The sequence below is a fragment of the Anser brachyrhynchus genome (assembly GCF_964034855.1).
Source record: "Anser brachyrhynchus genome assembly, chromosome: 2".
In the NCBI taxonomy this organism is placed as follows: Eukaryota; Metazoa; Chordata; class Aves; order Anseriformes; family Anatidae; genus Anser; species Anser brachyrhynchus.
In genome coordinates, this window is record NC_137695.1 from 5,650,846 (window position 1) to 5,663,268 (window position 12,423).

A 12,423-nucleotide genomic window follows, 5' to 3' on the forward strand; every position below is an offset into this window, starting at 1 on the left:
GAAGGTCAACACAGACCACCCAAAACAACCCAAAAATCAGGAGAGAAAGCAAATCAAGAAGGGACAAAGGAATAATTTAGCTGTGTTCAGATGGTCTAGACAGTGCTGTTGTTGTTGGCTTCGCTAATAGGTCATTACTAAGACGCAGCCTACGGTAGTTCCATGAAGCTGCTTCCATCAACAGTGAAAAAAAAAAAAAAAAAAAGGCACCGGCTGGATGAAAAAGCAGAGTCTTGTAAAACAGGACGAGCTCTGATTTCAGCCTCTCTCGCCCACCAGGCAGAGTTTGGGCTGGGAAAAATTAGGGAAAAGTCCTGGGTGTTGCAGAAGGGCCGAGTAGCGTCTTTGAGTCATTACTAAGGCAGGCTGGAGCGGGCAGCTAAGGGGCCGCACGCTGTCACACACACTTCTGCTCGGATCCGGCGTAAAACCACAGCCGTGACCGCTTGCGGTCACTAAAGATCCCACTGTGCTTTTCGCAGCCGTGGTGGTGCTCACCCCATTCGGCAGCCGTGCCCGTGTAAATTCCAGCGGCGCCTGCCCCCGCCAGCATCCACCTCTCAGCAAGGCGATGCAACCACCGGGGACATCCCCGGGAAGAGCGCAGCGAAGGCTTGGAGGGGATGGAGAGAGGATGGGAAGGCTCACAGAAACGTTGTCACCTTCAGTAAAAGCACTGTCAAAACACAGGCTTTGAACATATTGTGGAAAAAATACTGAAATGTAATAAAAGAGTGAAAAATATGGAACCGCATGACTGTAACATCAATGATCTTAACTTTGGCCTGCAAAGGACATCATCCTTTCATTTTCTCTGGTTTTGGATGAATTGGTATAAGATATTTTTTATTTACCAAAGAGAACCCCAGAAAGCCAAGACTCACCACCCAGCATCGCTCAGTACCCTGCAAAGGGCAGCTCCTGCCCGGACAGACTTTTGGCTAAGTCGTCAGATGGGAGGAAAGATGAGCTGTTGTTCATGCCTCATTTTATGGACAGGAATCTGAGACAGACAAAAGTCTTGACTAAGACTACACAAGTCTGCAGTCAGGGCTAAATACATTAGTAGAGTTTAAATTCCGAAAGGGCTTAACTCAATCTGGCCTTCCTGGATGTATACAAAGGCCACAGAAATTCATTTAGCAGTATCTGTATCACGATCTTGACCTCAAATCAAACAGACAGAACAGTCTCTTTCTGAAAGCTGTCCAGAAAGTCTCAGTTTGAAGAGTTCACGCAGTAATTTCAATAGCCTCACTGTAACAAATGTCTCTCCGAGTTCCAGTCTGAGTGTAGATTGCTTCATACTTCATTCATTAGAACTTCATATCTGAAGTGTTTTGGAGACCGCTCTATTAACAGAAATCTTCTCATCTCAGGTATTCAGACTGATCTCAACCCCTTTTAACCCATCTTAATTTAACTAAATAAACTGGTAACATACAGCTTCTTAAGCTAGAGTAAATCTTAACTGATTCCTACAGCTCTTTCTAGTTGTCCTTTTATTTCTTTACAAAGAGCACACAGCAAACACAAGAGTAGGATGCAACTTTCAATGGCCACAACTCCTTTTCATTTCTATTTGGTGTGTGAGCATGGGATAGCAGCAAACTTTGCCCATGCATTACAGCAAAAGTTCGCATCTACTGGACCAACAGCAAGCTGGACTGCTCACTGCCTTTATCAGAAGGTCAAGGTCATATTGGTCCCCGGTTGGCTTCCCTGGTCCAAGAAAATAGACAGCACTAACCTCTATTAAGGAGGTATCAAAGAACCTTCTTGTGAAAACAAATGCTGCCTTTCCTCCGAAAGCCAACAGGGAAAATCTCCTCTTACTGAGAAAGAAAGAGCATCCTCGCTTGCAAAGAACTCATACCTTAAGGTTTCTTCGGAACCTACAACCACAATCAGTGGATATGTCCTGCCACCAGGATTCAGGCCACGCACAAAATACCAGCTGCACAGACACCAAGTGCAGAGATATCAAGACAGCAAAAGCAGAAGGGATCAATTAGCAAGTAAACACTGTCCCAGACAAATCTAGGAGGGAGATCAGTGATCTCCCGAGCTGGAAACACGAGCTCAAGACCCTGACTTGGACCGTATCAAAAGCCTGTAAGGAAGTAAGGAAGGGACCAGATGCTCTCACAGGCAGCTACAAATACCATTTTGCGACTCGCCCCCCTTAGAAGGGCTGTCTGTAAATGACCCACAGGAAAACAGACTGCTGCATGCATCCATCCAGTGACAGAGACGCAGATAATCCTTCATTTAAATGAAACCCACATGCACAAGTCGTTTTGCTACTGTCTGAAACAATGTTCAGTATGTGATGAGGAGAAAAATTATCCCATTACCCTCCCCCAGCCCAGATTGCTATCCGCTGCAGCAGACACCAGTGGAGCACGTTCCCTTTGCAAGTCAGCGAAGTCTCGCCGGCAGCTGGATCCTGCTGTCGTTCACCTTCTTGCAACCCCACCCAAGGGATAGCAAGGTCACCCGTGTACGCCTTGAGGGCAGGGCACAGCTCAGCAGGTCACACAGAGCAATTATACAGGAGGAAGTGAGGAAAGACCCTTCTGATATGCAGGATTTCTTGGCAGGAGCTCGCTCGCTGACGTCTTCAGCTTGAGACGCACACGCTCTCCCAGATAAATAACACTGCGAGGTGCTGGGGTTTCTTGAAAACACGTATCCTAGTTGAGGAATTACAATGCTAAAAGCTACACGATCTGATAGGTATTGAAGGCCACCAATACTTTACCTACCAAACCGATGCTAAACACTTGTTCACCATAGATGACAAAATTTGGGATTTCAAATTTTTACAGTGCAACCAAGAATAAAAACAAACCCATCTGAGGCATTTAACAGCTACAGATGTCTATCATGCCAAATGCCCAATAAAACACCTGTGTTTTTCACGCACTGACAACCATTCCACAGATCTTTTTCTTGGGGGTGAAGCTTGTTTTAAGAGTCCCTGCCTCCTAATCCCCATCATAAGCTATCCCTTGGGTAACCCATACAGCTATCGATAAAAGCGCACAGTCAGATCAGAGAACATATTTGAATCAAAAACAACTCTTCCCTTTATCGTCTCCTGCAAAAGAGGACAGATTTTAGCAGCCAGCAATTGGCTTGTGGGAAAGGCAAGAATCCGTTTTAAAAAGCTAAACCAGTTACCACCTTATACAGTTTTACTAATAATCATTTATCACATACGTAAGTAATTCTGATCACCACACTGACAGGGCAAAACCAGTCCCCAAAATATTCAACACAAATAACATTACATTGGATGTGTTTGGGCTCTTAACACATCTGTAAGAGCCTTCAGAAAACAGCAGAAGAGAATAAACTAGCAAATAAATACGTTATGTTACAACATATTTGAGACACGTTACGTGAGATAATGAAGAACTTGAACTGACTTCTGGATTTCCCCAGGGAAAACAGAGAGCTACAGGGAATTCACATTAGTTTAGGTAAGGTGAGAACGATGCCCTTAAACAGTAAGTGATCGATGCAAACACCAAAACCAAAACCTTTCGAGGGCATGGCATAGCAAGTCTTACCACTTGTGCAAAAGCTGTGGGGGCTAAGCCACAAATAGTACAGTAAGTTTTTCTTGAGAAACGTGAAAGGCTGTGGCACAATCCCGATGTACAGTCATCCTGGAGATTTACTGTGGACTCTTGTAATAGAAACACTCAGGATCTGAAAGGTGTTTGGTTTAGCTCAGCAGGGAGGGAAAGCAGAGCTACATCTGCATTTCATTACAACCCTCCCCTCCCAAAACAGCCATCCCTGAGAGCAATGTGCATAGTCAAATTCACACTATGTGTAACACTCCTCCGCAGCCCCGTCCTCATGCAAGCTTGTCAGAAGACATCCCCAGGTGTCACCACACATGCAGACAGCAATGAAACCCAGCTTAAAAGCCATTTTCCCCAGATATGAGCCATGCAACATCCCAACAGCCATGAGTTGGTTTTGATTAGCAAGAGGGCACACAAGCTCCCCAGCATTATAGGATAAGGAAAGCTGTATTGTGACGGGTGTCCAAGCTGGACAGGATGGGGATGGCCAAAAACCTTTGCCCTTGTGAGGTTTATTCCAAGGTTTTCAGAAGCCTTCAGGCAAAAGAACTGGCCTCCCCCCTCCTTCCATCTTCCTGCATCCACTTCCTTCAACCCCATAGGGGCCCTGCAGTAACTTGTGGGGCCCAACTGTGTGTGCTCCACAGCCTTTAATGCCCCTTGGTTAACAGGACAGATGTCTGTATTAAAACTGGGTGGTATCTAGGGAGGGAGAGAGGTTTGCTGACGAGGGCAGGGCTAAAGAATATGGGCGCTGCCCCTCATATCCAACCAGCAACTTTAGCAACTCAGATCCTGGAGTTGGAGGTATGATGGTTCAAAAATAAAAAATGCACACATTTTCAGGGATATGAAGGGTTTTCAGTGCTTCACTGCTGCTTGTTGACTTATACTGCAATCTGTCACCACAGGACAGTGGTGCTCAGTCAGCCCCAGCAGAGCTCAGGCCTGGCTGCCATGGCTCCCCAGGGCTGCAGCGGGGTACACAGGCCCAGCCATGCCCCCGTGCTGTGGGGACCCCAGGGTGCCAATCCCACCCACATCTCTTCAAGTATTCACCCCTTAAACTCTTCCCCAACCCTCATCAGATGCCCTTTTGCCGTCAGCACAGTTGAAGTGGAGGCCAGGGCCATGCTGGTCCTAAATGGGTCCCCAGCATGGAGCAATGTTAGGGCTGGGCCTCACAAGAAGAGCTCTTACCAGCTCTACTCTCCTTAGACTATTTTTATTTTCAGTTGACTCAGCAAGATCATCACCCAAGTCCTACGTTGTCATCTTCCATAACTAACTGAGAGCTTGCTACCTGTTTCATCTGTTCACCTCACTACCCTAGCTCCTAGGCTGCTCCCCATCAGCAGGGGGGATAAGGCCACCCCATTCTGGGGCAGGAATTTGGCCACATTCACACACACGTGTTGCTGTGCCATTAGCTCGCAGGGAGAAAGAATAGGCCGTGACGTGTTTTGCTTACTGACGGAAGTGTAACAGGGTAAATCACTTCGCTTCCAAGTGCCTCTAAACTTATCTGTGGAACAGGGACCGTAAGGCAGACCATGCTTGCCAAGCAGCTTGAGACGCGCAGGTAACACGGACGGAACAAGAGCCCTCGCACGACAAGCTGTTCGCTAGCCGAGTGCCCTGGTCCCTGCTATTGAAGCTCATAAAGCAATCTAAAGCACAGCGAAGATTAAATAAACAAATCTCTGTCACAGAAAGAGCAAGCGTTTACCCTGCAGAGCACCAAAGACGAACTCAACCCAACCTTGACCGCTCCAGCTGCTGAACGCTCCCTAGCCATGAACCCACTCCCGCGCTGGCTGGCTCCCAGTTGCAGCCCTCAGGAAGACAGGAGGCAGGGCCAGGAATACAGCTGCAAGATTCAGGGCTTTCCTGTAAAAGCACAGAGCTGCTCTGAGATAAACCGGGCTAAATAGCTGCCTCTTGGACAAAGCGGTTATCATCTCGCATTTGTTTTCATATATTAGTCTCATGAGGCTTCTAGGGGACCTGCAAGCAAGGACTCGACCCTTAAAGAGCAAAAATAACAACATTTAAGAAAAGGTTGTGTGCTTATAGCTCCACTGAGAATTGAAGAGAAAATTCAGAGGCCGTCTGGTTTTATGGCACGATGCATTTTCTTCCATAGCATCTGCCCACAAAACTCCTCACCACTTCAAAGGTGCCAGGTACTGTTTTCTCTCCCCTGACCCACAACCACCTTTCATAGATTTTTTTTTTTTTGCCAACCCTCCCTTCTGCTCTACAGACACTACTTACCTTTTCCTTTAACAGATTAACATAAATTAAATTAAACTTAGGGCAATTTTTCCAGCTTCTTTTCCAGCTTTGCTTAAAATCTGCTGCTTCTGAAGAAGGGCTTATGTACCTAAAAGGCAGCCTGTTTTTTTCCACCTCTATCAGTTTGGTCTAATAAAAGATATTACCTCTCCCCACAACCTGCACCTCTCTTGAGCACACTTGAAAGGAGAAAAATGTTTACACAGTGAGAAATGTAGCTGGCAAGTTATTTCCCCTGACTGCCTCCGATACCTTTGAAGGTTATTTGCAGGCTCATAAAGACCTCTTTCTCCCTCCCAACTCAGCTACTTCCAATGCTCAAAGTCACAGCCCAGAAACCGTGAACTCTTCATCTGTCGCTGTAGCAATAGCTGTGAAGTCCCAAATACAGCACTGCAGGTCTGACCCTGCACTCCCAGGTGCCCAAAGTGCCCGGTGTGACCCGAAACAGGAGCCCTGAGAGCAATGGTGCCAGGAAAGGGAGAAGGAGCAAGTCAGACACCTCTTGAAAATAAAAAAAAAACTTAGCTGGAAAGCCTGATGTGCCTAACAATACGGCAAACTGCTGCAATTTAACCTGATTTTATTTTTATTTTTTTTTACAGCTCTCAGCATACAAAGAGCAGGTGAAGTGCACAGGCATTGCCTTCAGTTGAAGGATGAGGAACACAGAGAATGGGAGAGCTGAAAGAAATTAATGTCTGTGGGTGAAGAGTTGGTCTTTTCTCTCCGAGAGTCTCAACAGCCCCAGAAGAACACAGATCTGGAGTTCAATGGACAGACCAGGACCGTGCGAAGTGACCACCTCCTCCTTCTGCAAGCTGCCTTGCCTTTTGCCAGCCCAGCCAGCAGTCTTGTTCTCCAAAAAAAAAAAAAAACACCCCTCTGTCAAGTCAAGACTGTAAAAAGGCATTATTCTTCCATCCCTCACACTTCAGATCACCTTGCTGCTGAAACAAAACTTACACTTTCTCCAGAAAAGTACTGAAGACCTAAACTTTGACTCACACATAAGAGTTCCCAGTGTTTTTATTGTCAGAAACACACATGCCATTTCACAACTGGAGTCAAGAATACTCAAATCACTTTTAAACAAAAAGAAAAATGTTGGGTAATGCCTTTTATACTAACTTCCACAATATTTTTAATGTTATTTTAACCATGATACCATGTTTAAACACAGTGTTAAACTGCCATCAACCATGGTCCTCTCACTGGGTTGCAATACACAGACATCTTTGGAAGTGTCCTGTGCACTCGTTCGTGCTCAGCTACATTTTGATTACATGACAAAAAGGTTATGGACCCTCTTGGAGGGGCAGCAGATGGAAATGGACTGTGAGCTGCAGAAATTGCTCTGTGCCAGGAGTGAGAGGTGGGACATCCTGCTTTAGGACATACATGTTCTCCACCCTGATTTTCTCCCATTATCAAGGCTGAGAAAGCCACTGTAAGAGGCACATGGTAACCCACCACCATGTGAAAAATGACTTCAGTATTAGTCCAGTCCATCCAGCAGGAATTAGGCTGGATAGTAGGAAGAATTTCTTTACTGAAAAGGTTGTTAGGCATTGGAATGGACTGCCCAGGGAAGTGGTTGAGTCACGATCCCTGGAGGTCTTTAAGAGACGTTTAGATGCTGAGCTTAGTGATATGGTTTAGTGGAGGACTTGTTAGTGTTGGGTCAGAGGTTGGACTAGGTGATCTTGGAGGTCTCTTCCAACCTGGACGATTCTGTGATTCTGTACTTGCAGTACCTAGCTGACAGCAGCCAGCCACTTCGGGATAGTCTTGAATGATCGGTCAGTGTCCAGTGAGGTACGCCAGGGGGTCAGTTTCACAGAGACATTTATCTTGGAGCCTTGCTCAGGCTCTGTACCCCACTTCATCTCCAGACTTTGACCTGACACACTCGCATGGTGAAACGTGGTCAGCTTGTGAAGCTGTGACTGAACACCTACAGTGCGGCCATATATATCTCCCTGTAAAAATTTCTATCTCCTTCTAAAGCCATTTTAACCTACAAACTACCCTAATGTTCTCACCACCTTCCTTTTCTGTACAAAGAAAGAGTAAAGTGCTTCAGTACAAATTCAGAGTAAAGTGTCTCAGGGCAATACTGAGCAGAAGCCCAATTGTTTGTTCCAAGACCAAAACATGAAGCAAAACCAGAATAATTCTGTCCTAAGCTCCTATGCTGTACCCAGTTCCACTTCCCTCAGAAACTGAGCCATATCCTGCGGCAAGAAAGACCTCCAGGTCCTTCACAGCCGGCGTTAAGAGAATAGATACAAATGTCAAGTGATGTGGTCATAGCCATATCTGCACAAAAACCCAGTGCCAAGAAGCTCTGCTGAGGCTGCCCCCAAGCTGCCATGCTGTCCTGGTCTGATCTGCAGCGCTGGGCTAGTCCAAGCACCGCTGCACCCCATGATGCAGCCTGGCTGCTATGTCAGAGGTGCACATGGAGATGCCACAAAATGCCACTTCCCACCTCGTGGTCTTTGTACAAGGTCATACAGCTTCCCTAGAACACGTCCAGGAGCGAACAGTGCTATACCGAACTCTGGGACACCGAGCTGAGTGTGAACAGGATCCTAGGAAGAAAGGCAGACCTGGAAGAGACCTTCACAGATCATTTCAGCGTACCTTCTCTGTGGCTTACCAGAAGGGAATCTATGAAAGGACTGCAAATTCTCTGCTCTTCCCTTGAAAATGCTCCCCCGTCCCAACACACAAAGGAAACCAGACCACATATAAAACGTTGTGGCTGTGAAAGTAATAAACCCTCAAAATTTAGCTTAATTTTCATCACAGCTGTTGCAGTCATCATTTGACTAGCAAATAGCACTCAGTAACACTGATCAAGAGACGCATCGGTTCATCTCTCTTGCCCCAACAGTCAAGGCAGAGACCAGGCTCAGGACCACACCACGATGCCTTCTGAAGGCAGCCTGGCAGGTCTAAGCAGTCCCTGCAATGGCAGTGACGCCGTGTTGTTAGTGATGAGCTACAGCAATGCCCCAAGCAATGACATTTGGGAAGGGGGGACACGCACAGCACCTTCCACCCAGACACAGGTGAAAGCAGAACAGCAAATCTGGGTAAGAAAGGCTCTCACTGATTCAGATTGACCTCCCAAAAGCAAAACACGCTGCTTTAGGAAAGGGTGCTCTCTTCACTGCAGTTACTGTTGCAATCCCTGCTTTCACCAGCGCGCCCATGGTACGTTTACAGTCTGGAGGAAGATCAAGCAGTCCACATCAGCTGCGGGCTCCATAAAAGTCACCAAATTGACTCTTTGCTGAAAACTGGACTGGAGCCAGCAACTCACTCCCTACCAGTCCTGAGAGCAAGGCTGAACTTTCCACCCTTGAAAAAAAAAAAAAAAAAAAATGCATTGACTAGGAGTAGCTCTCATCTTCAACGTGACAATTTCTCTAAAAAATTCTGGGGTTTTTCAAGTGAAATTTGTCATTCTTTATACTGAAGAACCACGTCTGAACTCTCTCTTCCCTTCTTTTTTCCCTTTACTTAGCTTTAGGTTTTTTTTTTTTGCCTCAAAATCTCTCTCGCAGTTAATAGAGAGAGCAAAAAATAAAAAAGATAAAGCCAGGATGGGGTAAACGCTGCTGTTCTCCTATTCTCTTTTCTCCATAAGGGAAGACAAACAGTTAAGGTGTGGCAATGGCTTTGCATTTTCTACTTTTTAAATTCAAGCCACTACCAAATTCTTCATCACTCTTCTATTAGGTCTAGAGAGACAATCACAATCTACTGGCATTTTCCCCCACCTCTTTTTATTTTTCCCCACCATTTCAATAAACCCTGAGAAGTTCTGGATGAACTTGTGTAAATACTACAAGTGTAAAAGTGAAGTGCCCAGCTACACTCAAGATTCCTCTGAGATTTTTGCTTTCTCCTTTCTTTTGTCACCAGGGCAGGAAACCATTTCAGGAGATGCATTTAGGCTTCTCTGTAACTTGCCTCTTTTAGTGGACAACCCAAACTCAGTCTTCTGGCGGACAATCCAAGCAGGACAATCCAAGCTCGATTAGCTCCATACGTTAATCCATACGTTAATCACACACTACCACTTACGTAAGACAGACCTTGTTCTTCAACCTGCTGAGCCTTCCTCTTTTGAGCAAAACTAAAGAAAATGAGCAGAAACCCCAACAGTTGCTAGAACGACTACTGGCTGGTAAAACGCCTTATAGACCGGTTTGGAAGTGGTTTTGTGGTCATTGATTCTGCAGAAAGTTTTGCCTTGCCCATAAACGCACACAATTCTAGTTGAACCCCAAACCTAGCAGCACGCAGCCCTCAGTAAGGCATGTGCCCCCTGCAAAATCCATTCAGCATCCTTAATTCCTAGAGGGCTGCGATGGGAAGACACCAGGCAATCCCTGCAGCAGGTTACAAGCACATTAGCAAAGCAGGGGCATTCTCCTGCAAGCAAGGTATGATTCTGCAAGAGATAAACTTGATGGCCAACAGCACGAAAAGCTGAAGGAGCTGGGGCCCTCAACACTTATTATCTGATGTGAGACAATGCCACTGAGGTGATTACCCACAGAAACAGCCCAGCACTTCCAAGTTATCCCAATATCTGTCATAACAAATTTCCTTTAGCACAGCGATTAGATCAAATAATCACTGTGCACCTCCAGAGCTATAAATATTCTCCAAGTTAAAAAATAAAAAGTAAGAAAATCTCCCTCAGCACCACAGGGCATCTGACACGTGACTTCCTCCTTTATTCCTGCAGAAGAAGGTGATGGTACAAGTCAATCCAGGTCACCAGCTATAAAAGCAATATCCCAAAGCTCTGTTTGAAAGTGAAGCTTCCTTAGGAAAGGAAATACAGGGAGTGAAGATGCCCTGTCCAGAAATACAGGCAGATTTGGGAAGGGGCTCCGCCTAGAACATGACCCACCAGAACACACCGGTGGTAAGAAGAGAATTTGTCCAATTTTGGCACCACTGTAAGGCAAAAAACAAGTTAGAAAACACTAATATTCAGCCAGACAGTCTTGGCAAGGTCTCCTGCTCCACTGTCAGGCTTGGTAACCCCAATCAAAATCAGCAGGCTGCAGAGAATCAATTGCTTCAGGGAAATGCAGTCCTTACCCATCTTTCCATCTACATCAGGCCTCCATTCCACCGGTCCCAGAGACTTGTACCTTATCCTCCACTCTCAAGCATCCACCCTGTAATAACAAACACACACAGAGTTTACAGGTTAATTTTGACACGCCAGCTGGGACAGAGACTGAACAGGACCACCCTTCATAAAGCACCTCCCTGCCACCACTTGGGCTGGAGGCAAGGGGACAGCCACTTAGGGAGGAATTGAGACCAGGAGTCCACCCCAAAAGTTATATATATACACTCTATACACTACAAACCTGTACCTTTAAAAAAATAATTAACAATAATTAATCTTGGAGTAACCAGATTAGACTTCTGCCACAAGTCTCCTTTGTTAAGAGGACGCCACCCTTCAGGCATTGCATCTTTAATGTATTTTTACCTTATTTAATGCAACCCAAACGCAACGTCAGCTTCAACACATTACATTTTGCAGCATCCCTGTGAGATACCACTCCCCTGGGAAACAAACTGATGGCAGGACGTGGGAAGTCACTCCTAGAGGCAGCCTGTACCCAAGCAGAGACCTAAATTTGGGTCTTCCCAATTCCAGCCAAGGTTCCCAAAGACTGCATCAGCCTCTCTCTGACCTCATGGGAAAAAAAATGAGTCCGGGCAGCTCTCAGCAGCAACGTACGAGCCATACATCCCTCACGGTAGGTAGTTTCCTTGTAGTGCTCATACAGACTTTGCCTGCTGCCCCAAGCTGCTGCTGATTCTCTCCTGATTTACCCAAAGCCCATGCAGGGGCTCAGTTTACCTGGTGTGTTGCATTTAGCTGATGCTCTGTGCCCATCAAAAGGTTTCTTTGCTCACTGCAAAATCTGAGTGTGAACCTGAGCCTGCTGGAGCCAGTTCTGCTCACACCTACACCACTGGGAAAAAAAAAAAAACTTTAGGCAGAACGACGGCCTAACTTGTCTACAGAAGGACACAGCGGCGCGACAGAAGCAACCAGCAAAGACAAATCCACTTCGGCTGGCTGATAAGCCCACGGATTTCTTGGCCATAAACTCGTGTGACAGCATGACTCAACAGAGAGGCATCTCGCACACCTCATCAGGCTTGCACGGAGAGAGGAAGACATCCCTGTCCTGCAGTCACTACGGGAAATATTGCCCCAAAGCCACCGAGATCTGTGTGTGCCAGGACGTGGCCATGAACTCTGCAGCACTACGTACCCCGTGTCGTGCGGGAGCGGTGGAGGAAGGCACTCTGAGCACCCCCCCGGCTCAGACAAATCGATTTAAAAGCAGTAACAAATCTGAAGTGAACCGGGAACGGTTGCAAGCGCGGATTAAAACGATTTTCTGCAACTCCGGTGCCTCGGTGCTGGCAAGCAGGAGGATATTTATCCAGCCTATTTTGA

General features: G+C 46.3%; 1 protein-coding gene across 3 annotated transcripts in view; it reads right to left on the reverse strand.

Moving 5' to 3' along the window:
* The window catches only part of LOC308190289 (mitogen-activated protein kinase kinase kinase 3-like), a 77,420-nt gene that overhangs the window by 44,708 nt on the left and 20,289 nt on the right, over positions 1-12,423 (reverse strand). The window contains exon 2 of one of the 3 annotated variants that reach the window (XM_080581442.1): positions 11,034-11,113. The exons of the other annotated variants lie outside the window; for them this stretch is intronic. Coding sequence (XP_080437568.1) covers positions 11,034-11,037 — 4 coding nt within the window. The 5' untranslated portion in view covers positions 11,038-11,113. The remainder of the gene's footprint in view (positions 1-11,033; positions 11,114-12,423) is intronic. 3 annotated transcript variants of the gene reach the window in all.